We start from the raw sequence: 27,733 nt of genomic DNA, 5'->3' as shown, positions 1-27,733 counted from the left end.
TGTCACGCGACCTAAACAGCCCACGCTAGTAGCCTTTGCCAGTCTTAGGTCGGTCAACGGCAGCTAAGAGCACTTTTTATCATTTAATAAAATGATCTTTAAATACTTCCAAACAGCTCGTGCTAAGGTACATTTCCTGAAATCAATACTTGTTCCCTTACACCTAAGTAACTTCTTCTGTAACATGTTGATTCCCTGACCCCTTAAGAAAGAAGGAGTCGAGTTATATCACCGTTCTGCCTTTTTTCTTAGAAAGACCGCTAACATATATACATATATACCTCCACTGCGATGTTTTCAGAGCTTTTTGATTGAGTTTATTTCACTGCAAACATATAGAGGGATGAAGGAGAGAAAGGCGCAAAACTTCTATTCTGGACGTATAACCTCCAATCTAAATCACAATTAAGGATCATGATTGAAAAAGCCGACAGGAACGAAAAAGTCGTTCGTAATTCTTCAAGAAAATTAGCATAAATTTAATGATTGAACCGTATTTATGCGTCTCCAATCCCAGCATTCTATAATCAAGTTTAAAATTATTTCTCAGTTTCCTCCCGAGATTACATGTATGTTCTAGTTCTGATACTAGTTTCACTAGCTAGTACTAATTTCAAGTGACGATCCATACCTACGAGTCCCTCTCGGCATAGCATAACGTAAGTTTAACTTTCTTTAACCAACGCTTTTTAACAGAAGCATTCATCTCATATTTCCGCACTTTTTAAAGCACTATTTTGATCGGTAGTTCGCAGAAATACAGGGGATTCCATAATTTTTTTTCCTTGAACGGCTGCCGAAAGTATGAGAGGCCGTAACGTGAAATCCAAACACAAGAACCTACTAAACTGGAACTGCTAAACGGAACCTGGCTAATCAAACGGCGGTATGAGGTCTTACAGGACCTTATAGCCGATGGTAGACCGCTAATAATCGGGCCTTTTATTGGAACCTCTGGAAATGCTCAGAAGTTTTAAGCAGCATTCTGATAAATGTTTTTTCGCATTTTAAGAAGTTTCCCGGAAAAACGAAACATAACCACAATGTGCATGCTTAGCTACCGTGACAAGGAAGTATGGTAATGATCGAGTACGTTTCGAAGAAAATCTTTGTTGTTATCTTAAAGCTTGCAATTTACATTTATGAATCAATCAAAGTATTTTGCAACTAAACTTTTCACGATATTGATCCAATATGTGCTAAAGGGCAACAAGCGAATTCTACTTATAGTAAATATAGTATTTTGGGGCTGGAATTTTTGTTTCCGTATCTGATTACACCGGAAGTGTCGAAATCCTCAAACGATTGCATGATCATTTTCCTAGAAAATCCTGAATAACGTTAATTCGTTGTCTATCTCAGTGTGATTATTTCAAAATTGTACCTTCTGAAAAAATTAAGGTTAAAGGGAACGAAAAGCGAAATGATTTCAGTCCACTCAATTACAATGCACTGGAAGGCAACAGAAAAGGTAAGAACACTTTAACGTTTTGCACGTTGCAGTCACATTAATCTATAAAACGAAAGAGTCGTCATTTTCTTAATTGGGCGATCGAAGTGACTAAAATCTTCGATCTTCTTTGAATATCGAAAGCTACAAATACATTACTGTTGACTTGAGACGATTCTTTTCAGTATTTCTAATTTTTCTCCATGGATGGAACTTTCTAGTTGATGCACTAACCACAATCGCACAGCCTGTTGCCGTGAACTGCGGCCTTTGTAAAGATTAGATTTCCTTCAGATGCATCCGAACTTCCCCTGAGCTAAAGCATTTTTTTTAAATAATAGAGTGTTAGTAGTGTTTTGAAATCCCATGCTTTAAAAGCGAGTTTTCTGTCAAATTCTTAGAAACTGATCAGTATCAACGAACACAACAAGATATCCAGTGTTACATGTGAATATATGCAAATGTACAATCATGTTCGTGATACTCTGGGTCATTACTTTGAGATTTGATTCTCAAGGACAAAAAGAAATATGCGGTACCTTTTTTTTTTTAATTGGAATATATAGGGGAAGACAGAAATATGCTTAGTCTCATTTTGTTTGAATAGCTTTCGTGACCTAACTCTTCAGATAACTTTTAACTCGCGTGACAGGGCCACTTTGAATAAAATATTGTCACTCATCGGCCAAAGTTGTGTTTGACAAATTTTTTCAATCAATGCTGATAATCTCTACACATCGGAAAGAAAAATAAAAAGAGCTAGAAGAATAATTAGTAGAAATCTGACCTCTTGAAAAGAGAATGAAAAGTTGTGATGTGTGTTGAAATTCTTGGAATCCTGAATAATCGTGACATCCATTTTCCAAGAACGAAACGATGGAAGGGTGAATGTATTTTCTTGTCCGTGTTTAAAATTAAAGAATTCCATGCTATATACAGACAAAAAAATACTGCTACGTCGTTGAAGTCAAAATGGCACTGAACTGAAGACTTTGTCGTTGTAAATCGAGAATGGTGAGTTGTAAAATCGAAATACCGTAGCTTATCATTTGAGAGCATATCATTTCCCTCATAATGCAATCACAAATTTTTCGCTTACCGCTTTCTCGGGTGAACGAAGCAACAATGACCACCACATTCCTCACCTTTTAAAAAGTTGGCAACTACAAAGATACTTATCATAACATCTAACTTTTTTGCTCAATATTCCGCTTTTAAAATGTTCGCAATTATCGTGTATTACATGATTATGTTTTGGTTTTTGCACGAAAAGATGCAGACATGCAAACCAACTTAGCTTCTCTTAAATAATGCCTTTGTATATTTTATTATATTATTTCTGGCATTTGAGAAATTTTTCAACTTCATATATATTAGATTAGGTCTAAGGTTTTGTTTTCTTCAACGCATTGTTGAATGTGAACGATTATTTTCAGTGGGTTGTAGACAGAACGATTCATGGAATTGTTAGCGGAATGAATAATAGTCATTTAGAGCCCATTTCCGTTTTCATTCCAAGAAAAATACATACTTGCTGAAAGTCATAGCAATTTCCTTTTCTACCATGGCAAATCTGTTCCTTTTTTTGTCTTTTACAGCTAACGCTGCAAGTTGAAAATGCAACAATTCACCAAAGAAGGGAAGGAAAGTTGTACAGTTAAGGTAAAACTATTAATTTTTGTGTGATGTTGAAAAGGTTGGTTTGGAAACTTTGTTTCCTAGAAAAAACAGCAGCCGTAGCTTGTGGTTTGTAATATCTTATGGTCACAAAAATAAAGGGAAAATTTTTTCGTTTTTGGTTCGTGGTCAATCAATCTGATAATACGCTCTGCATCCCGACTCATTGTCAGGCTTCAAGTCTTTAAGCAGTTTTTGTCAAATATGTGATGATGTTGTCAATTTTGGACATCCTTACACGCTGCGACTTCGAGAAATGTTCTTGCACTTGGTTTCTTCAGCTCAAACCCAACTGAAGCGAAAAGTAAACAACAATTTCTCCCCGAAGGAACAGATGGCAGTTACCTGAACTCGGGTAGAAGCTGTGAACTGAGTTGTACCAAGAAGTCAAATAAAATTCCTCTACGAGGAAATTGAGAACAGTAAGCTGAACGCTGAGTGATTTCTGCCATATATTTTTTTTTCTTAGAAAACGAGAACGTAATGTGAAGGGAATTCGACGAACGAAATCATAGGCATGATGTCTTGAAATGTTGTCATTTTTAATTTTTTTCTCGGCCGTTCAGATCCAGTCGCAGAACGTTCCCCAACCGTAAAGGAAAATATTTCGAGTATTTCGTTTATAAATAGATGTTGCTCTTGCCCCTATTTTATATTCTAATCTGTATATTTATTTATCGAGCTATAAGTTTCGGGAAAGTATCGGTTTGTTCGGTGATGTTATGTCAACTACCACTACTTCTCGAGGAGGGGCTCATGTAAACATTGCGCTCAAGATATACAGTAGCCCTATTCGTCATTTTTTATTTAGAACAGGAAAACGATCGAGTAACTTACAGAAAGATCTAGAATTTTAAATAGCATTATTTGAACTGTTTGGGCACATTTTAAAGAGTTTCCGGGAAACCAAAACAATTGCAGAGCATGCTTAGGTACCATAACTAGGTAATAGAGATAAAAGAACACGTTTTGCGAAAACCACTGTCCTCATCGAAGAAACTGCAATTCATCAATTAGTCAGAATATTTTTCTGATAAGTTGTTTCCCGGCTATTCATTCAACTGAAGTGCAATAAAGGATAACTAAAAGTTACTTCATGGAGTAAACACAGTATTTCTGTGAGGTACGATGCCTGCCCCCTGCCGTATTCAGCGTAAGTCTTCATTGGAAACCTTTAAAAGTACATTTTCCCGAAAAATCTTGTAAACAATGAATTTAGTGATTGTCTCTTGGTATTCTAGTTCTTAAGAGCTTCAAGCGAATAAAATGTTGTGAGTCGTTCCACTCGATCGCGATGTACTAAACGGCAACATAATCTTAAAACCTCTTGTTAAGGAAAAAACATTTTAAAAATGGTAGAAGGTTTGCATCGTAAAGACACATCAACAATTCACGTTGTAAAATTTCACAATTTTTTCTGATGATCGATGAGCTAAAATCGTCGATCGTATTCAGTTTTCGAAAGTAAAAGCACACAACTGTTGATATTGGACGATGATAGCCAGAATCCAAAACTTTCAATCCCTTAATGCATCCTTAATTTCTATACACTAGTCACAATAGTGCAGAAACTGATAATCTTGGACACAACTGTAATATAGTGTGCCTGTCAGTGCCGTGGGTTGCGACTCCGGTCCGTTAATGGTTTGGGCTTTTATAGACATCGAAAATCTACCTCTTCGATATTCGATCTCCAGGCCTTTAAAAAAATTCTTGCCATCGTGATTTGTTGGCTACGGTCTCTGAAGTAGATTAATTTCCATTAGAACTCTATTCTTAAGAAAAATAACTTTCAAGGTCCTCGCTCAGTTCTCATCGCCATTTCTTATTTAGAAATTAGCGCAGTTCAAGAACATAATTATTCTTGCTTTCTATTTGTTCTAGAGAGATGAAGGACTATGAGCCATGAGCGGAAGACAAGTAAGTTTTACTATAGCATACCAAACCTACCGGAACAAAGACCTACAGAACAGTTATCAGTTCTACAGAAAAATTATCAAATAGTTCTCTACACCTTACCTACCGTTTCTTGTTCGCACGAAATGCGTTGTGAAAAACTAGATGACACACTGAGAAGGCTAGGACTGAATACCGAAATTGAAAATGCTTTGCTGTTATTTTTCCGATCGTCACATGACTGCCAGAGCTTGCCACGTGACGTAGATAGGCCCTAATCCTCAACCTTGGTTTAGCCATAAAGAACTAGGAGGATTTTTTTCGTATCATGAAACTGAAGAGCATAATATACTTCCCAACATCTGGTACTGACACATGTTCCCTTTCACCCAACTGAAAAATTGAATAACAGAAAACCAAATGCTTATTTATTCACCCCAAGAAAGGAAAAAGTCGATTTACCATTTACATCAATCTCTGATTCAATTGAATATATTCTTTGTTTGGACAAATCTAAGTCTTTCTCTGTCGACTAATTTGTTGACTGCTTCTCTGGCTAGAGATTTCGAAAATGTCATCGCTAAAGAAAAACAGTAAACCTTTAATAACTTGGATTTCTGTCAGTGATTTCCGTGAAAAACCGGACGACGCTGGCGACAAAGAATAAAAGACAAAGACAAAGAATCTTGATACAACTTAAAAACAAGCAACGTTGCCTGATTAATCCTGTTTACCACCAAAATATTTTATATATACCTGTTACTTCTTTATTATGAATACTTACAACTTTACCATAGCTTAACTATAATGATTTTATTGAAGAGAGACTAGAATTTGTCGTGTCAGATATGTAATATAAGAAACTTAGTGTGTTAGTTTCTGTCTTTTTCTTAGAAACACTGGTAAAAAATCTACTTAATTCAAAATTTTTTCTGAGCTTTTACTTTGGTGAGTTTTCTTTCTACTTAGCACTGGGAAGAAGAATAGAAACATTTAGATCTTTCATTCTAAACCTGGAACCCCCTAGTCTTAAACCGCACTCAACTTGAAATTAAAACAGCCAATAGAAATGAGAAAGTCAATGATCAATGGTATGATTGTGGACATAACTTTCTCTTGCTTTCTCATTTGTAAAAGACACCCATCTCATAATTCCACACTGTTACAGAACAAAAAAGCATTCGAGTAGTTTTCAGAAGGGTCCAGAGTAATCAAGAAGCATTTCAATATGTGCGCTGTTCCACCCCGTTTAAGAATTTTCCGGGAAAAAGAAAAATATTTGCAAAGTTTAATTGAGCCTTCCGACCGTTTCTTGACTTAAGACTCCAATTGCCTCTATCTTTCAAATTCTAGAGAGACAGACATTTTCAATAGAGGAAATTGGACGTTTAGAGAAAACTCCTAACGTAATTGTTTTGACTCCAAGTTTTTCACGATTGCTAATTCCTTGTAAGATAAAAGCCAACTGGATGATATCGCTTGTAGTAAATAAACAGTTCAAAATATGCCATTTATGCTTCCTGATCATGAATAATGTTTTGCAACCTTTAGAAACAAAGCAGCAGTGCATTTCCCAATCATCAACATTGTCCGAACGAGGTATTAGAAGCAGGCACCAAAACTCACATTCAGTGCTAAGCGGTAACAGAATCCATCTCTGCAAGGTAATCACAATTCATGGCAAAAGTTTTATATTTAAAAGTTGCGTCGTTAATTCATAGAATTTGTCAAGGGGTTCGATCTTCTTAGCTGAATGATGTAACTAGAGTCACTAATCACTTTCATCTTTCAAATGCCAGAGAGAGAGAACTTCTTAATAGAAGCAATTTCAATAATCAGTTTTAATCCATTCTACTCTCATTTAAACTTGGTAAACTATAATCGCGGGGGGCCTAAATGCAACAAATCAAAATTGTAACATCTATCAATGATTACCTTTCCGGCAGTAGCCTCCAAAGTTTGGTTTAGTTGTAAAGGTCGAAGCTCTATTTTTCGATTGTCCATAGTGTTGACGGTCGATCTTAGGCTTCCCTCAGACAAGAGGACATATTTAAGCGTGGTCTTTTTCCCTGAGACATGTCCATAAAGAGGAGCCACCATATTCTCTAGCGGAAGGAATTGTCCGTTCAAAAAAATTTAAGATAAAAGGGACAATCACATAACAAAGTATTTCCCATAAAATTGTCCGTTAACCCTAAGGGAGGAAAGTCTGCGGAGTAAAGTCCAGCCATACGACAAGAACTGCGGGTGAGGCGTTTACAATAAGAGCCAACGCTCATTAGCAGTTTTAAAACGTTTTTGAGTGGAAATAATCGCAAGATTTCCGTCATTGTGAACGCATAACGCTAGGATTTGTTTTGTAAGTAGATGAATGAATTGGCACTCAGTAATCCACCAGTACAGAAAACAAAAATAGGTTCTACGGTTATTGTTCATTTACTTCCCGCTGGAAAAAGTAATTGCTTTGATAACCAGTTGATTTAAAACTGAACCCGTTTGTGAAATAAGCCTCCTCGAAATAAAAGTTGAATTCGCTTGAGTTAAACAGAGAAACTGTTGGCTTTTTACATTCCGAGAAACAATGATCTCACAACTTGTTAGCGGGTCATCATAGGTACACTCCTTTTTTTTGCCTGTTTGTTGACTATGCTTTGGCGAAACTCGTTCGAGGATGGGAGAAACTTTAAAAAAATATATCCGAGTTTAGGTGGGAAATAGAGTGATTTAGCAAGAGGACGGTAACGTCATTTCAGAACGGGAAAGCGCGCGGATGGTCTGGACACGACTCTATTTCGTAATAGAACTTTTAGAAATTTCTAAGTTCAGGACGTCATTACGCTGGTTTTCCCGTCGTGATCAAAACGTTGCGTAAATTTTGCGCTTATAAACGAGATAATGCTGTTTGAAATTATTTCAGAACCCATTTCCAGGATAACCTGGTCCCCTCCTTTGGTCTATTCGGTGTATTTTGGGAAAATTTACCGCTTCATTTATGCCGAATTCCCGAAAGGAAACACAATCGTTGGCAAGCACCGGATCTAAGATTTTAGGGCTCAGTACACTTGTAATTGAACAAGGCTTAAAACAGCGAAAGAGCTGTTCTTTGATACATTTCTTTAACCCTGTATGAAAACTCTCAGAATGGGACGCTGTTAATTTTATCATGAATCAATTCATCAACAAATTAAACTTGCTTCATGTTGAAGTTTACCAAAATGAAATATCACGACGCTTACCTACTGTATTATTCAGTGTTATTTGTTGTTATTGTCTTTTTTACCGTGATTGAAAACTTTTCTGCGAATTGAAGTTGGAGATGAAAAAAAATTGAGAATAGCTCACAGTTATGCACTTTTTTATGTTTTAAATTTTTTATCAGCGCCGGTGAAAACTAAGACAAGAAAGTCATATCTCGCTTCGAAATAAATTGACAATCAACTTGATTTCGGCACGAGTTTATAAATCTATTAATTTGATTCAGTCTTGAACGAATTCATTCGTTTAAAAAAAATTAAATTAAATAAAAACGAAAAAAAAAAAAAACAGGAACGAAGTCTTATTCCTAAGTCTAACGTTGGTGACTAGTTTGGTGACTAGCTTGAGTTAATTTCATTATTTCACGGATAAATAGGAACTCATCGTAAACAACTCCATCGTTGGGTCGCTTGGTTTCTACATGGTTTCGCCATAACTCCTGATAATTCCGTTCAAAATGCATTTCAACTCTAAGAAGGTGGTGCTCAAAAGAGATGTACTGTCATAACTGAGAAGAATATTCAGTAAACAAGGGGAAAAATGACGACGATTTCCAAATTATCCTTTACAAAATTATGAAAAAAAACGAGTAGTGCTGAAATCTAGTAGCACAAAACGAAATGACAGCGACACAAATCATAGAAAAAAAATTATTCAGTGGGCTTCAAACTTTGATAGATGAATCAGCAGACTCGAGACTAAACTGGAATGGAATAGTTTCAAAGTTTAATCGCCCATGTGGATTCATATTAACAACTTACTTGTTGTATCTATAACTATCCTCTGTTTGCTCTTGTTATATAACTCTCAAAGAAGATAATTTCGTTGTCCTTAGAGTGGTCTATGAAACCGAAAATTCAAAGGTGATAGTGATTTTCAAAAAAGCCGAGGTGAGGATTCTCGTTGCAACGACTGCTAAATCCCTTTTCAACACAACGCGAAGGTGTTCTCGACCAGTTTCTTATTGACATTTTTGCTGCGCGCGCCGTTCTGAAATGACGTTCCCGTCCTCTTGCTAAACCACTCTAATGTCTTTGTCGGGAGGTGTAAGTTCCGGCCTAGAGAGAGGGGGTGTCTCTTTGGCTGGTTAGCATCAGCGGTCAACAGCATTAAGTTTTATATGTATTTTTTGGCTTACTTGCACTTTCGAGGCATACAAAAGGTATAATATTGTTTTCAGAAAAAAAAAACAGTTTCTCGAAGAGTCAACATGTTTCATTTGGATAAAAAATCAATCTTGCTTTCGAATTCTGATTTTTTTCTACGATTAGTTTTTACTTTATCTGGCTTAAGATCTCGATGCATGCACTATTTAGTTCCAACATATGGCTCTGTATTGTGGGGTAATAATTACAAAGACCCATTGTCTCAGTTGTTTAAGCTACAATACAAAGTTTCCAGAGTAAATATGAAGAGATTATGTCCGACAATTGTTGATGCCACAATTGGAATGATATTCCTGTATCGATAAGGAAGAATCTTATGAAAAACCTACTGATGAAGTACTTTTCATGTATTACTTTTCTAAGTATTGATTACTGTCTTACATTGATCTTGAGCTATCCATTTATCTGATGTGATTTCTCTTTTCCTCTCTAAAATTTGTCTTGCTTTGTTGTAACCTTTAAACCGTAAGATTGCATGACCAGCAACTAGTTTCTCCTTACAGTAATATTGTCGAATCATTCATTAAAATCATGAAAATAAGGGAAATAATTGCAAACCCGAAAAGCTTTCATTGCAAAACAAATCCTTTTGGTCAGCACCAAAGGAAATGTTAAGAGGAGAGTGTTGAGAATATTAATACTGATCTTAGAGTGTAAAGAGTTGATATATGGAAAAAATTAATTTAAATTAAAGGGCATCTAATCAGCTAACTATAATTTGCCCCTCTCTGGCTTATCTCCTCTTTGTAATCATTAGAAAGGTTTGTAATTGTTGAAATGAAGGAAACATAAAAAAAGACCAAAACTGGTTTACTCCTTTGTCTGTACATTATTGCACTGTTATTGTGAGGCTTTGGTCTCAAATCTACGGCTGATCCCTGATAAAACAGGGTCTAGTGCTTAATTAAGATTTATAGAAGTGAATCTGCATTCATGAATCTTACCCACATACTTGTTTAATATACTGTATCTCTAAATTTATCTGCTCAGGAAAATGGAAGAAATTGGATGATAACACTTATTCTTCTGCAATTTATGAATCGAGGGTAAATTTCCACATCAAAGAGAAATATAAAATTAATACGAATAAACACGTTAAATTGAAAGACCGTCTTTGTCATTGCTTACTGAATGGAGTTTGTGCGACAATCAATTCTTAAGGTTTTGTTGGGGACATTTGATGACAACCACTTACAAGTCATGCGAAAATGTAAACGTGGTAGTTGCAATGATAATAGGAACAAGCGGAGTCCAATTCGCTCTGTAATCATACGAGTAATTAACAAAATCGTACTACCACGAATCGGGAGTCCTAATAGCCAATCATTAAGGACAAACAAAGAGAGACTTATTAATGTTTAAATGCTTGTTAAATGTCATCTCTGTCTCTACCGCTTGATTTCGTTGCACTGTGAGGGGGTGGCAACTTTATGTTTCTTTGTTGGATGCCTCTCTGGTGTATATCCCCTCTTAATAGAAGTCAAATCAGCCCGCTTTGCTCCTTTTGTTTCAGGATATTTGCCATCCTTTTGTTCCTCTGTTTTTGTTGAATTGGGCATTTCATCATCGATAAAAGTTACTGGCACAAATCTGTTTTGATCATAATTGTTAGATTTTTCCCTCTTGAGAGCCACAGTGTAATTTTCAATGTTACAAAAGCTATTACAGGCGTTGTCGTAGTTTTGTTACAGTGCTGTAGCAGGAAATTTATCGAATCGGCTACGTTCATATTTGCAGGTATAGAGATGTTGCGATGGGGGAGAATTTCTATGATTTTTTCAAGTTGCTTTGAGAGAAATTAACGTTATTTTTTCCATGTCTAATTTTGATGAAATAAAGAATGAGTATGGAAGTTTGGAAAGCTTGGGAAAGTGCAAGAAACAACCCCTAGTACAGCATGAAAAGACAAGGCAGTCATCTCAGAATGATAAATATAATGCCCTTGTGGACTGAAAAGCCAAGAAGTCAAAAAAGATATCATACAACAACAACAAGCCTGCTACAAAAAATGTACAAAGCATTGTAGTTTTATTAAGCATTATATGCAAGCCAATAAAAGGCAAACAACAGGACATAGCAGAAAAACAGTCAAATAACTTCATCTACTATTATATCATTTCCAAAAGCCAGGCAAGGTGTAAGGCATACTAAATCAAAATGCACCTCATCCATAAGTTCGACTGAATGAATGAAGGATCTCGTCTAATACCTTCCCATATGGCATTTATTCGCTCGTACTCGCGCTTTATTGCTTGAAGTTCATTATTATAGTCATCGTACCTAGCTAACAGCCCTCTCTCTTCATTTCCTATCACATCACTCCTATTGATGATTGCTGAAATCTGGGTAAGGATATCGTTTGCCTTATCAATGAAGGATTTCCACATCTCCAGCGCTTTATTCAATCCCATTGCTTGCTGTCTTATTCGTTCTGTATCCGTATCCAACAAAGATCCAAGCTGTTGCACCCTTGTTTCAGGGATCTACGAGAATAGTAATAAAAAATGAAGATTGCACGAAGATGAGTCTATTAGCTGGATGTATAACAATATGTGAGGATGACTGACAGAGCGAGATAAAGGTCTAAGCATGTTAGTAATTACCACGGGCTCACACTTAAAGCGATATCAACATTAGACCAATATGGACAAGTTTTTGAGAAATTGAAAGGCAGCGCGGTTTTCTCCCTAGGTTAAACTTAAAACGTTCGGAAGACTGCCCTCTAATAAGGGGACGAAATCGGCCTTGGCACACCATCCCTTTGTCCTTGAAAACTTGCTGAAATTTAGCGGCCTTGCACTTTTGATGTGTTGGGCGGTCCTCAACAATAGTCTGTTTAAGTTCCCTAAATAGCGGTTGATGGATGGATAATGAGTGTCGAGGCTTTCAACAAGTGTAAAACTACCGCCGTTTTAATTAATATATACTGTTGCTATGGATTAATGGGAGTATTTGTGACATACGCAGACGTTTTAAGTTCTGTGAGGATAACTAAATGAACTTCCTGTACCTCGCGTCTCATTTGTTGGGCAATATTGATATAGAACTGAAACTGGCGGATAACTGACTCTAATTCTCCAGGCTCCTGTATTGAAGGCGTTACTTCTGCTCCCTCAGCCTCACCGGAAAGGAATGCGTTATGAAGGGAAATCATTTGACTGATTGATTCTATGTCTTCGTCGATTCCTGCTTCTCCTGGTAAACGTTCTCTATCGATTACATTTTCTCCTTCACCCGTGTTCGTACTACGCAAGTATGCCGTCAGTTGGGAAATCACTCGCAGGTCCTCTCTTCTGATGGTTATGCCGAATCTGCTGAGTTGTGCCACAATGCCGCTTATAATTTTTTGTAATAGGGTTTCTTCTGCCATTATATGCGTCCTACAACATATTTTAAAGAAACTTTTAATCAAGGCCATTCTGTTGAAATTAAGACTCATATAATTTGACCCAATAAATTAAATGTAGGCCCTTCGGGACCCTCTGAGGCGTACTTGCCGTGTGTAAAGCCTTAAATACAACTTCAATTTTTTTTCAAAGGGCGGGGGGGGGGGGGTGGGTTCACACTGTGTCAAATAGAGGGTACTCAACAGATTATTTTTAATACAATTGTGTATCACAGGCGCAGAAACAGAATTAAGGACATTCTATGTCTGCGCAATGCACCGGACATATAGTCAGCTACTATTAAAAAAAAAAGAAAAAGATCTTAAATCGCAGCCGGCGAATAAAATCATTAGTCATGCGATCCACCACAGAATTCAAATTTGGCGGGGAAGTATCTTTGAAATTGCCATCATGACACTCCTTTCACACCAGCACTGGCCCACTGTAGGAAACCTGAACTGCGTTCCGAACTCTGCGATCAAATTGTAAACGCGAACTCACCTTAAGGCCAATCAGAGTTATTGCAAATGAGTATGAACCTCTCAGTAATTTGTTGTTGTTTACTGCAATGAAGGCAAAAGATGCCTCGTTTTTAGATTTTTGAGTGCGCCCCACCTTCGTTAGCCAACAAATGCGCTATGGACTTAATTATGGATAAACGACCAATCCAATGGCCAATCAACACAGAATTATCGGAACCTGTAAAACCGGTTTTTGGGCTATTCTTATGAAACAAGCGGGATAGGCATGAAATAATACCTCTATTATGGTATGCAAACAGCCCCCTCTAATTGATTGAGGCCATGACAAGTTGAAATATTCAAAATTTTGAAACCTGCTGTGGTTTAGCATCGGAAATTGGTTTCTTCTCGTATTAGAAAGGTTATAAGGAACACGCCAAATTTCGATCCCAGATATTTTAGCATGAACGTTAACGAGCCCCAGCAATTAAAAGTAATTGAGCGAAAGATTGGTTTGTTCAGCTGCATTAAATCGATGACTTCGCCTCGTCCAGAAAATGCATTTTAGTTGTTATTAAGGACCTTAGGCGGTCACGACGTCGAAATTACGCGAAACAAAAACGACTTTGAATTCAGCTTTCAGTGTTTTATGATGTTTTTAAGAAATAATATATGACGTACAACTTACGGGGATGTTCCCATTTGATGTTATCTCAGTGACACTTTTGAGCAGCCTCGCTGCTTAGCAGGGCTGTTTGGGAAGGCAGTGCGAACTTGGTTTTGCTTAGTATTTCAAAATAAAGGATTTCAATGCCTGAGTGTCTGATTCAAGTCAAGTGGCATTTTTAGATAATGAAAATGAAAATAGAGCAGCATTAGCTCTTAGTCGTTTGGACGCCATTGATTGTCGGCGTGTCTCTCATATTAAGGCCTTTCACCAAGAATCTATGCATGATAAATATTATTTTGGCGTTTGAACAAGTCAATACCACTAATAGCAAACTAAAGGTAAACGTGAAATGTGTGGATTTCGGATCGATACGGTGATATTTATGGTAAATTGCGAGCCAGCTTGATGGCAGAATCACAATTGTCCCTCCTCTATCAGTCGCGTTATTTAATTTAACACTTGAGCCCTCAAAAGCTCTTCAAAAGTTGAAGACTAAACGAGAAAAGACAAAATGAAACAAAAACAAAAGAAAACATGCGACATCCGGCGCAAGCTTCATGGTCCTTTCCTGTAAACCGAATCTCTCGAATTAGACTAAGAGAAATCTTCATCGCTAATGTTTATCTTGGATTTTTTTCATTTTTTAAAATTTGGTCTGTCCTCACTACACTGACTAGTGAACCCTCCAAAGGACATTACAGTGATATTATGCAATGAGAATGAAGACAACAATTTTGACTTGCATCTTAGAATTAATTAACTTATAATTTTACGAAACTTCAACAGGAAAGAATTCTTTCATGCATTTGTTCTGTATTATATAGCAAAAAGTTTTCGAAACATGCAATCAATATGCAGCATCATTTGCAAATTTTATACTATGTACATCTAAGTGGAATTTCTGAGTATGATGCTAAAAAAACTAAACCAAAAAGCTCCTCAGGCTCGGCCATTTCAGTGAGAATTCCTGGAAATACGAGCATACGTGAAATGCTAAAGCACATAAAAGAATCAATTTCAAAGAATTCATCAGATCATCGTCAAGTTGCCATGGTCCACGGCGAAATTCCAATCAAAAGATTTGAAGGACCGAGCGAGTGAAATGAAGGAGACTTGATAATGTTTCCTCTCGCCGAGAACAAAGCTCACGATTTATTTTTCAGAGGATTTGAAAATGGTAACGTCTCCAAACGTGTTGTTGTTGGCTGCGATGCAGAGCAAACAATTCAGGATGAATAATACAACTGTGCTCTAGTTTCTGATTTGGCAATTCTCAGTTTAAGCGTGATATTTTTCATTAACCAATAACCCGAAATAACACAGAAGAACGATGAAGCGAAGAGAAAGAGCGATCCGCAGACTAACTCCTCCTTCAACAAAGACCAATATAATATAGAGGGTTAAGTTCTTCTAAAGAGAAACGAACTGCAAAAATTTGTGAAGTAACAGTTCTATTGTTGTTCAATTGTCGTGAATAGTGAAAACTCATCGTGGAACAATGTGTTTATATCAGTCTATTTGGACCTTTTTATCACATGATTAAATTTCCAGAAAATAGTCTTCTCCACACAATTAAAAAAGGTTTCATGAATATGTTTTGTTCACTTTATCAAATCGGTTCCCATTTGCAGGAAAAGGTTGACAGACTCAGATTATCCCATCAGACTAGAACGAGTAGAAATGCACTTTGAGGCCTTTTCTGCAACACATTGAACCAAACCCATCTCAGCAACTTCACGGCCGTTCCTCGAGGTAGCATGGATCTAAGTGTTTTCCTTTACTCGATTATAAATTTCCCGTGTTCAAAGGAACTGTGGCCTTTTACAAGAGATTATACTCTAAAGCAAGTTATTGTGCCCAAAGGTTGCGACAATTAAACGATTCAACGGCATTAATGCTAAGTGACTACTTAGTTTGTCTTCGACGTGGGAACTATCTCGTCTTCAAACTTACAAGTGAAAAGCAAGAACCAAGTTGAATTGATTTGGGATTCTTATTTATCCTTAATCTACCACTCGCAATGAATCATTTACACTTAGGTCCTTTAGAGCTCTTTAAAGGTAAAATACAAAACAAAAACAAACATATAATAACCGGCGCATGCTTATTCTTCCCTGTAGACAGATTCTTCTCAATCAAGTCGATCTCTGATGTTTATCAAAGATTTGTTTCATTCCTTTAGTCTGTCCTCATTTAATTTACTAGTGAACCCTTCAAGTGGCTTAACTAAGGTATAATACCTAAAGAATGAAGACAACAATAATTTCAACTTGCACATCAGATATACTAACTCTAATTTTTGCAAAGCTTCAACATGAAAGAATTCCCACACGTATTTCTGTTAAGTATTTAATTAAAACGTAACAGTATTTGATACTTTTATGCTGTCTACATCTGAGTGGAATTTCTAAGAATCATGCAATGACATGAGAAAAAAAATTAACCGTGAATCTCCTCGGTTCAGTATTTTCAGAGGGAATTCCTAGAAACCCGAGAACGCTGATGATGCCATATGTAAGAGCACATGGGAGAATTGATTTTATGGAATTCATAGTCATCAAGTTGCCGATTCATGGCGAGATCCACGACATTTGACGAAGTGAGGTGAAGGAAAGTTACGATTGTTTCCTTTTTGCCAAGACAAAAGCTCGTTATGATACCAATGGATTCGGTTAGGCTGCATGGGTTTTAAATGAACTATGCGTACATAATCTCTCAACTCTCGTACAGAACGTCTCAACGCACCTCACTGAGGAGATCTTTCACTAGAAAGACAAAATGCTGCTGTTCACCTTGATGCTGAGCAAATATATCGTTATTTAAGCTATCGGTTTATGAGTAAAACTGAGAAAAAATGCACTTTAATTTACTAACCTGTTAATACTCAGTATAGGTGATATTTGTACCTAAACAATAACCCGAAATAACACAGACGAGCACCGGAGAGATACAACGATCCACAGAGACCAACGCCACCTTCAATAAGGGTCAATAAGGCCAATACATTGCGGATGTTTGAGTTCTAACGAGAAACGAATTGTAAATACTTGTGAACTAACAATTCTTTTGCTGTGCAATTGTTGTGAATAGTGATTATTACTCATGGAAATCGAAGTTCTTTATACCAGGCGATATATGACCTTTTAATCTCGTGTCTGAGTTCCTAGAAAACAGCATGCTCCACATAAACCAAGAAAATTCCTTTATGTTTATCATTTGTTGATTTCGAAGAATCTGTTCCAAAGTAACAAGAAAAAGGTCGACAAACTCAGGGCATCTCGGCAGTGTAAGGGTAGAAAAGCACTCTGAATTTATTCATTGTGACTGACTTCAAAACAAACCCATTTCAGCAGCTTCACGGCCGTTCCACGCGATAGAATGAATATCAGTATTTTCCTTTACTCGAGAGCCAGTACAATTATCAAAGCTACAAGAAATAGTCGGCCCTCACGAGAAAATTGTAAAAATGTTAAGGCAATTCAATGTACACAAAAAATGCATCAATTAGGAGATGCAACCGCATAGTTGTTTGTCTTCGCCACTTATTCCATCTTACAATGTAGACTTTTTAAGCGAAAAGCGAGATATTAAAGTACATCCTTAAATTTATGGCTTAGAAATTAAGGACCAAGTATGAGCTAAATCCTCGAGGTGAAGAAGGAGAAGTCTTGACGGAAATGCTAATACTAAAGCATTTGACCTCTGAATATAATTTCACTCGTTCGCTTTCCTAAAAAACAACATCTTTGACAAGGATGGTCTGGTGCTTAGCGTTGGTCTTATTGGATTATTACAGACGTGTAATTTTAGAGCTGAACCACAGAGAAATCGGTAATCAACGTACTCCATTTCTTTTGAAGGGTACGACCTTTTACTATCGATTCTATTCAGCCGCAAAAGGAAGTTAATTGAACAATATTTTGCCGACTTTAATTCAAATAGTTATTTGTGATCAATTGATAGCCATTTGCAAACTTACTTGTTGAGTTTTGCGTCTGTTTGGGTGCTATCGTAATTGTAACTTTGTACTGGCATTAAGGTGAACCGACTAGCGACATGGTCTGACATCGACGATATTTGTATTCAGAAAGAAGAGCTTTCTAGCTTAAGAGGTAGCAATTAAAATTCAGTTAATTACAGAATCTCCTGTCATTAAGCTTACCTAGGAGCGCGGGCTCATTTTCAGAATTGCCTAACAAATCCGAATAATACCCTTTCATTTTAAATTAAGGTTTACCGACTGTCGACCAAAATCGAAGATTTTAATTGACTACCCACAAAGCCTGCGATGAAATTCTATCGAAAACCGTCAAAGCTTTAGTAAATGGATCATGCGATTCGTCCGCAGAGAATCTGGTGACCTCTTCATGACGGATCAATTCTCACGAATTCTTGCTCATAAATAGTAGCACGGAAAAGTCGGTTTCTGCATAATGGATTTCGTCTCGTTCATGTCTCTTAATTTTCGTATGTTCGTATTCAACATTTCACGAATTGAGGATCTTTATATCGACTGGCGAAGCGTTGCGCGGTGTACCAGACATACAATCAGCCGCTGTTAAAAGAAGGAGAACGATCTTAAGCTGCCAAATTGTATTGTAAGATTTGCGTACCTTTTCCTAACTTGCATTTGATAACTTTGCAAGAAAAGAGCCACGAAAACGAAGTCACAGTTTGATGATCCATGATTGTGTTATGCAAGGAATGCATCTTGTTACGCACTGTGTCCGTTTGGATTAAACTGATCACTTTCGTTAAGGTGATATATGGATGTTTAGTCTGAAATCGCAGCCGGCGAATAAAATCATTTGTCATACGATCGAACATACAGAATTCAAAATCGGCGGAGAAGTATCTTTGACACTGCCATCACGACATCCCTTTGACACCAGCACTCACTAGCGCTGTTGGAAACCTGATTTGTGTTCTGAACTATACGATCAAATTGTACACGTGAACTCACCTGAAGGCCAAGCAGAGTTACTCCAAATGAATATGAATCTCTTAATAATTTGATGTTGTTCCCTGCGATGAAGGAAAAGCGATGCCTCGTCTCCAGATTTTCGAGCGCGCCCCACCTTCGCTAGCCAACAAATGCACTATCGACTCTGGAACCGCATCTTAATTATGGATAAAGAACCATCCCTTTAGCCAATCAAAACAGAATTATCGGAAGCTGTAAAACCAGTTTTTGGGCTATTCTTATGAAACAAGTGGGTTGAGCATTAAATAATACCTCTATTATGGTATGCAAACAGCCCCTTCTTATTGATTGAAACTAAAACCGAAGATGTTAATTGACTACCGGCAAAGTAACAAGATTCTTATGAGGACCTTCCCCCTCCCCCACCGTTCAGACTCCTTGGCAAAGGTGTAGTAAACGGATCATGTGATTCGTCAGCAGAGAATCTGGTGACTTCTTCAAGACGGATCAATTATCACGAATTCCTGGCTCATAAATAGTTAAACGGAAAAGTCGACTTTTGCACTCTGGATCTCGTCTCGTTATTCGTTTTTATTATTGCACAAATTAAGTATCTTTCTATTAACTCAGTAGAGAAGCGCTGCGCGGTGTTGTAATTTTTTTGTTGTTCACCGGCAAAACGGTTCACCGGCAAAACGATTCCCCGTCTCTAGACTTTCGAGTAAGCCCTACGCACCACGGACTTTTTGGAACTGCACCTTAAGTATGGATAAAAAAAAACCAACCCATTAGTCAATCAAAACAGAATTATCGGAACCTGTCAAACCAGTTTTTGGGCTATTCTTACAAAGCAAGATGGTTGGGTATAAAATAATACTTCTATCATGGTATGCAATCAGCCCCCTCTAATTGATTGAGGCCATGACAAGTTGAAATATTAAAAATTTTGAAATCTGATGTGGTTTGGCATCGAAAATCGGTTTCTTCTTGTACTAGAAAGGTCATAAGAAACGCGCCAATTTTCGATCCCAGATATATTAGCATGAATGAGCCCCAGCAATTAAAAGTAATTGAGCAAAACATTGGCTCGTTTAGCTGCATTCAGATCGACGACACTGTCTCGTCCAGAAAATGCGTTTTCAGTTGTTATTAGGGACCTCAAGCGATCACGACGCTTAAAAGTTTTCGAAAAGGCCCACGAAAAAAAAAAACAGAAAAAAAATTAAACAAAAACAAAAGAAACCATACGACATCCGGCGCAAGCTTCAGGGTCCTTTCCTGTAAACTGAATCTTACGGATCAAACAAAGGGAAATCTTCATCGTTGGTGTTTATGTCTTTACTACACTGACTAGTGAACCCTCCAAAGGACATTACAGTGAGGTTATGCAATCAGAATGAAGACAACAATTTTGACTTGCACCTCAGTATTAATAAACTTTTAATTTTTATGAAATTTTGATTGGAAAGAATTCTTTCATGCATTTGTTATGCATTATACAGCACAAAGTTTTCGAGACATATAATCAATATGCAGCATCATTTGCAGCTTTTATGCTATGTACATCTGAGTGGAATTTCTTCTCAAAAACTAAACCAAAAAGCTCCTCGGGCTTAGCCATTTTAGTGAGAATTCCTAGAAATACGAGGATACGCCAAACGCTAAATCACATAACAGAATCAATTTCATGGAATTCACCTGATCATCGTCTTATTGCCACGATTCATGGCGAAATTGAAGGACCGAGCGAGTGAAACGAAGGGGACTCAATAGTGTTTCCTCTCGCCGAGAACAAAGCTCATGATTAATTTGACAGTGGATTTGAACCAGGTTGCTAACAAAGCCAGATGCACACATATTAGAATAACAGTAAGAAATAGCAACGTCTCCAAATGTGTTGTTGTTTGCTGCGATGCAGAGGAAACAATTCATTACTTACTAGTAAGCTGTCGGTTTACAAATAAAAATGAAAAGTACAACACGTGTTTTAATTTTCTTAGTTGGCAATTCACAGTATAAGCGTGGTATTTGTCCCATAACAATAACCCGAAATTTGATGCACGTCAGGCCACAATGGTGAAATATTGGAGAAGTGTTCGGTTTTAGTTGTTGAGAATGGGTGTTTCACTCTCTATAGGTACGCCTTTGATCGTCAGATTTTTTCTCATCTTCAAGCCATTTACCAAGAAGACATGCAAGGTAGATTTTATTTCTCGATTTAACCACTATCAGCAAACTAGAGGAAAACTCGAAATGTATTGATTTCTGATATTATTGATATTTGTCGAGAAGCGATTTCTTCCTCATCTACCAGTCGTAATAAATCATTTTACACTCAAGTGACATATACGTCTATGATGTTTTCTACGTTTCTTTTTACGCCTATGGTCTACCTTCGATACACTATTTAGTGAATTGTAAGTAGTATTACAATCCTGTAATACTTAAAGAATGAAGACAACAATAATTTCAACTTGCATGTCAGATGTACATACTTAACGTTTTACAAAACTTCGACAAGAAAGAATTCTTAATTGTATTTGCTAGGTATTTTATGGCTCATTTAGTCTCGAAACATCATTATATCATCGACTTCGAGAAACATTTTAAATTTTACGCTTTCTTGACGTGAGTGGAAGTTCAGGTATCAACTACGCCGGAAAACCAACCGCGAATCTCCCCAGTTCAACCATCATGGCGAGACTTGTTAGAAATTCGAAGACGTGCCAAATGTTAAGGAATGTAGAAAAGTAAATTTCATGGAATACATCGTCGTCATGTCGCCACGATTCATTGCAAAATTCAAGTCGCCGATTGACGAAGACGACAGTATGTATATACCAGTATATGTGTTTTTTTGCCAAGAACGAAGCTCATGCTAGCAATGTATTTGAACTGGGTTGTAACGAACTCAGATGCAAACATATTTTATACCCCATAATGAACTTTTATCAGTATAACAGTTACGAAGAAAGGACATCCCCGAAAATAATCAATTCGAAAATCTTTCCTACAGCCAACTTAGGACCAAATGTGAGCTACATATTTGTAATGAGCAGAGAAAATTATTGATAGGATTAAAAATGCCAAAACTTTTGACCTCAAATGTACTTCACTGGTTTACTTTCACTAGAAACAGAAACTATCTGAGGGATAGTACGATACTCTTTAACACTTAGTTGCAGTTTATCTTTTGTGTAGCCTTATCCGGCCGTCAGAAAATTGGGCCCTTTTGTTTATCTTATCTTATTCGACAGCAATTATAACATGTCAGCCATGCATTTGTAGACGTTATTGAGTACAAAAATTTCTAATATATGTCATTTATATATACGCAGCATCATTTGTGACTTCAAGTTTATGCTATTTACATCTAAGTTGAATTTTTAAGAATCAGGTAGGCGATAACACTCGCAAAAATTAACCGTGAATCTCCTCAGCTTAACCTTTCCTGTGAAATTCCTAGAAATTCAAAGATATCTTTCAAATGCTAAAGCACATGGCAGAATCCTTTTCAATGAAATTCACTCGCACAAGATTGACATCGTCAACCTACCATGATTCGTGGCAAACTTCTATCGACCATTTCAAGTATCAAGCGAGTGCAGAGAAGGTAACTGAATTTTGTTTCTTTTCTGTCGACAACAAAGCTCATGAAACCAGAGGATTTGAATTGGATTGTAAACGAACTATGTATGCATACTCTATACCTGCAGGCGATCTTTCACAAGATAAGCAATTAAGAAATATCAATGTCTCCTAATGTGTGTTGTTCACTGGAATGCAGAGCAAATACTTCATTATTTGAGCAATCGGTTTACAAGTAAGAAGAAGAAAGACACACGAACCTTAACTCACTTAATTGGCAAAGCTTCATATACCGTGATACTAACCCAAAATAACACAGAGGAGCACCGGTGAGATATAGCAATCTCGGAGACCAATACCGCGCCCTAAGTAAAGGCCAATATATTACAGAAGGTCGAGTTCTAACAAGAAACGAATCCATAGTCTTTATAACAGGCTAAATGACCTTTTAATCTTATGTCTGTATTCCTAGAAAACAGCATTCTTTTCACAAAGCAAACCAGTTGCCATGATTATTGTATGTTCATTTCGGCGAATCGCGTCCATAGTTAAAGAAAAAGGTTAAGAAAAACTTAGATTGAAGTCACTTAAACGTCACGTCTAACCAAATCCATTTCCCAGCTCCGCAGCCATTTCACGAGACAATCTTGGATAACAGTTCGATATCAGTTCATTCAATGAAATCGTACATGATCAGAAAAATGGTCACCCTTTTAAAGAGAATGAAATTCTAAGGCAAGTCAACATTCAAAGAGATGTCCAAAGATTGCAAACGTTCGGAGATGCAATTACATAATGAGAATTGTTATTTCACTTGTATTCGCCATGTATTCCGTCTTGCATTATAGACCGACTTTCAAGTGATAAGTATCCTTTTCAAAAAAAAAAAAAAAAACAAGAAACAATAATTCTCTGGTATTTAGCTTTTGTTTCATACGAACGGCTCTATAACCTCTATTTTTAAAGAAACAGACTGCACGTACGACTTACAGGGAAAACTAGTAGAACGGCGCCTACATAACTTCATTTCAGTGTTACAATAAATAACATTGATATCGCTGCGTAGTTTACTGTTTTGGAAGGAAGCGGCATTGGAAAAATATTGGAGACGCGCCGAGTAGTAGTCGATAAAAATTTGTGTTTTTTTTTATTGTCGGCTTTTTTCTCATGTGCAAACAATTTCCACGAAGGCAGGCATGTTGAGCTAAATTTCTCCATTATGTCAGTCCCTCAAAACCATATTATTAGCAAATTACGGACACACTTAAAGTGTGTGCATTTAGGATATGATTGATATTTATCGTAAATGGGCAACCCGCGGCAATGAATCATCTACACTTAGGTCCTTTAGAGCTCTTGAAAGGTAAAATACAAAACAAAACCAAACAACCAAACATATAATAACCGGCGCATGCTTATCATTTCCTATAGAATGATTCTCCTCAATCAAGTCAACTCTTTATCTTTGATGTTTATCAAAGATTTGTTTCATTCCTTTGGTCTGTCCTAATTAAATTCACTAGTGGCATACTGAGCTATGACAGCTACAGAATGAAGACAACAATAATTTCAACCTGCACATCAGATGTCATGCACCAACTCTAATTTTTGCAAAGCTTCAACAGAAAGAATTCCCACATATTTTTATTAGGTATTTTATAACACAGATTTTCGAAACATATCATTAACACGTAACGACATTTGCAACTTTTATGCTGTCTACATCTGAGTGGAATTTCTAAGAATCAAGCATGCGATGACATGAGAAAAAAAATTAATCGTGAATCTCCTCGGTTCAGTCTTTTCAGAGGGGATTCCTGGAAACCCGAAAACATGTCATGTGCAATGTGGGAGAATTAATTTCATGGAATTCATGATCGTCAAGTTGCCGATTCATGGCGAGATTCACAACATTTGACGATAAAGCGAGTGAGGTGAAGGAAAGTTACGACTGTTTCCTTTTTGCTAAGAAAAAAGCTCGTTATGATAACAATGGATGGAATTAAGCTGCGTTTTGAATGAACAATGCGTACGTAATCTCTCAACCCGCATACATAAAAGTTTCAACTCGCCTCACTGAGGAGATATTTTACTAGAAAGACAAAATGCTGCTGTTCACCATGATGCTGAGCAAATGTATCGTTACTTAAGCTATCGGTTTACACGTAAAATTGAGAAAAAAATGTACTTAAATTTACTTACTTGTCAAAGCTCAGGTATAGGTGATATTTGTACCTAAACAATAACCCGAAATAACACAGACGAGCACCGGAGAGATACAACGATCCACAGAGACCAACGCCACCTTCAATAAGGGTCAATAAGGCCACTACATTTGAGTTCTAACGAGAAACGAATTGTAAACACTTGTGAACTAACTATTCTTTTGCTGTGCAATTGTTGTGAATAGTAAATATTCCTCATGGAAATCAACGTTCTTTATACCAGGCGATATATGACCTTTTAATCTCGTGTCTGAGTTCCTAGAAAACAGTATGCTCCACACAAACGAAGAAAGTTGTTTTATCTTTATCGTTTGTTCATTTCGAAGAATCGGTTCCATAATAACAAGAAAAAGGTCGACAAACTCAGAGTATCTGACTGGTGTGAGGGTAGAAAAGCACTTTGAATTCATTTTAGTGACTGACATCAAACTATGCAAACTCATCTCAGCATATTCACGGCTGTTTCACGCGATAGCATGGATATCAGTGTTTTCCGGCTTTACTCGACTGCCAGCACAATCATTAAATTTCCAGGGCAATTCAATGTACAAAAAACTGAATGCATCAGTTAGGAGATGCAACTGCATAGTCTGCATTATGAAAAGTGCCTATTCATTTGTCTTCGCTGCTCATTCCATCTTACACTGAAGACCTTTTAAGCGAAAAGTAAGATATATCCTTAGATTTGTTGTTTAGTCTAGGGTTAAGAAAATCGGAAATTTTTCGCCTGTAATAAATTAAGGACCATCGATGAGCTTAATATTCGAGGTGAAGAAGGAAAAGTCTTGACGGAAACGGTAATACAAAACCATTTGACCTCTGAGTATAATTTCACTCGTTCGCTTTCCTAGAAAACAACATCCTTGGCATGAATGGAACGGCTCTGTAATATAAATTTTAAAACAAAAATAATTTGTATATGGCGTAAAATGACATCTGGAGTAGAGGAACCTACTTGGCGTCATTTCAGTGAAACCAAACAGTAACATCGATATCGCTGCGTAGTTGGGCTGTTTCGTGAGGTAGTGTGTGAACCAGACATTTTATTTCAAATTGAAAAACTTCAGAACTAAGTGAGTATAATTTACGTCAGGCGGCACATGGCTGGTATGGGTTTTCAGTGTCTTTGAGGGCGATATTTCCAGCGAGCGTTCGGCTGAGATATTGTGTTGCCGGGTAGCGAGGGTAAATACCTTAAGAGAGTGTCTCTCTAAGAGCGGTCCGGTCAATTTTGCTTGAGACACGGAATTCACTTCTTTCTTGTGTGTTATAAGACATTCATATACTTAAACTAAAACCACAATCCGTTTGATTGGATCTCTTTATTTTTCAGAGTTTTACGGAAATTAAATTTCACTCGAACGAAGGCTTGTCGTGACACTTTTCAAGACTTTAATTTCAGACAACTTTGGAGGGCAGTTTACAAAAAACTACGGAACTCAGCAAAAAACAAATACTACAGCCATGTATATTAACTCTATCTTACCTATCGAGGCGACTTTTGTAAACACCACGTTTCAATCAAGGAAACAGGAAGACTTGAATGACACCTTATCGGTTCGCTTAAGTCGCACACGCCAAAACCGATCAAATTCAAAGTAAATTTTCGAAAAAGTGAGGCGTTCTTAACTGATCCAACTAACATAGCTAGGAAGTAGGTGCCATAGAAAAGGTAACTACAGAAAAAAAACTTTGCGGCCCGACCTTTACGAAAACTTTATAACTCCGTGAACTTACCTAATTTTCGGCAATCTCCAAGTTTGGCCGCCATTTTGAGGGACTTGTCAACATGAAGCGTACAAATACATACGAAAGCAATTCAAATGAACTTTACTTTCAATTCAAGCGGCAAAATTTGAAATTGTTCGTTAAACTTACCATTCGTACATCCCCATGCGACCATTTCTTCCAGCAATTCGAACACTACAACTAGTGCTCGAATTCCCCTCGTCGATTCTACCGTAAGAAATAACCTGTGCCACTCAAGTTTCGACTCGAATGTGAAGTACGAATCAAATAACATCACTGATTCATCTTCGAGGCAATATCACGCTGGTATTTTGATTTTCGGATCGACAAGAACGGTGATCAGGCAGTGATTGCCATGTTTACCTCATAAACGTGACTGCTGACCAGCCGCTGAGTGAAAACAGTATAGCGCGGGGTAGGGTGGGTGGGGGGCTTATCGTCATATTCGAATACATTGCTAAAAAGCTTTAGGACTCTCAGTCTAAACAGTGAAGGCATGCTTCGTGGTACCGTCAACTTTTATTTTATTCTCATAACTTTCTCCTTTAAATTAGAACTGTTATTAATTAATAGAGTTATCAATATATTTTTAACCGGGGTACCCATATGACCTTTTCGCTTGTCATCAGTGGTATAAAATAAGGTGTCTTTTCCACCAGAACCTTCTATTTATGTCCCATTGCATGGAATGAACACTATACTTAGAATTTTTGTTCTAAGTCATTTTTGCTGTTCCCAAGATGAACAGAAAATGATAGAGATTTTATTCATTCAGCTGACACGTTCTTTTATGTTATGGCGCGTGCAGGTGTTTTCTATCAAAAGTCGCGCGCGCAACACACTGGAATTGAAAATTCGTCGTAAAATCGCGCGAACCTTAGAATGAGTGTAGGCAACTTTGACTTTTGGCAAGATGAAGTGCATAGTTCAAAGATTTTTTTTTCAGGACTATAAATGAGATTTGTTTATAACTATAATAATCGTTATTATTAGCGGACGGTGCTTTTTACCCATTGTTGTCATCATTATCGTTATCATGCCGAAAGAAGTATAAAGCCGGCACGTTGCCTTACCTAACTACACAGAAAATTGTTCCCTCTTTTGTTCCCCATGGATCCTAGAAACTGTTACTATTAAGACGATCAACAAGGAAGCCTTTATAATTACTGAAACTTTTGATTAACGGAATGGAAGAAAAAATCGGTGGAGAGAGTAATTCGCGTATCTTATAATCTGAATGATAGTTTTCAATAAAACAAATACCAATTAATTCAATTGACCTTAGT

General features: G+C 37.1%; 1 protein-coding gene across 1 annotated transcript; it reads right to left on the bottom strand.

The window, feature by feature from the left end:
- Positions 1–11,455: 11,455 nt before the first annotated feature.
- On the bottom strand, positions 11,456–26,787 carry LOC131775441 (uncharacterized). Its single transcript, XM_066164182.1, has 4 exons — positions 26,577–26,787; positions 26,436–26,478; positions 12,455–12,824; positions 11,456–11,927 (listed from the first exon to the last, which is right to left on the bottom strand). The coding sequence occupies exons 1-4, from the start codon at positions 26,719–26,721 to the stop codon at positions 11,592–11,594; spliced, it is 894 nt and encodes a 297-aa protein (XP_066020279.1). The 5' UTR covers positions 26,722–26,787; the 3' UTR covers positions 11,456–11,591.
- Between the last annotated feature and the right edge of the window lie 946 nt (positions 26,788–27,733).

Source organism: Pocillopora verrucosa, chromosome 3 (assembly GCF_036669915.1).
Source record: "Pocillopora verrucosa isolate sample1 chromosome 3, ASM3666991v2, whole genome shotgun sequence".
Taxonomy (NCBI): Eukaryota; Metazoa; Cnidaria; class Anthozoa; order Scleractinia; family Pocilloporidae; genus Pocillopora; species Pocillopora verrucosa.
This window is presented reverse-complemented; position numbering and strand designations above follow the sequence as displayed.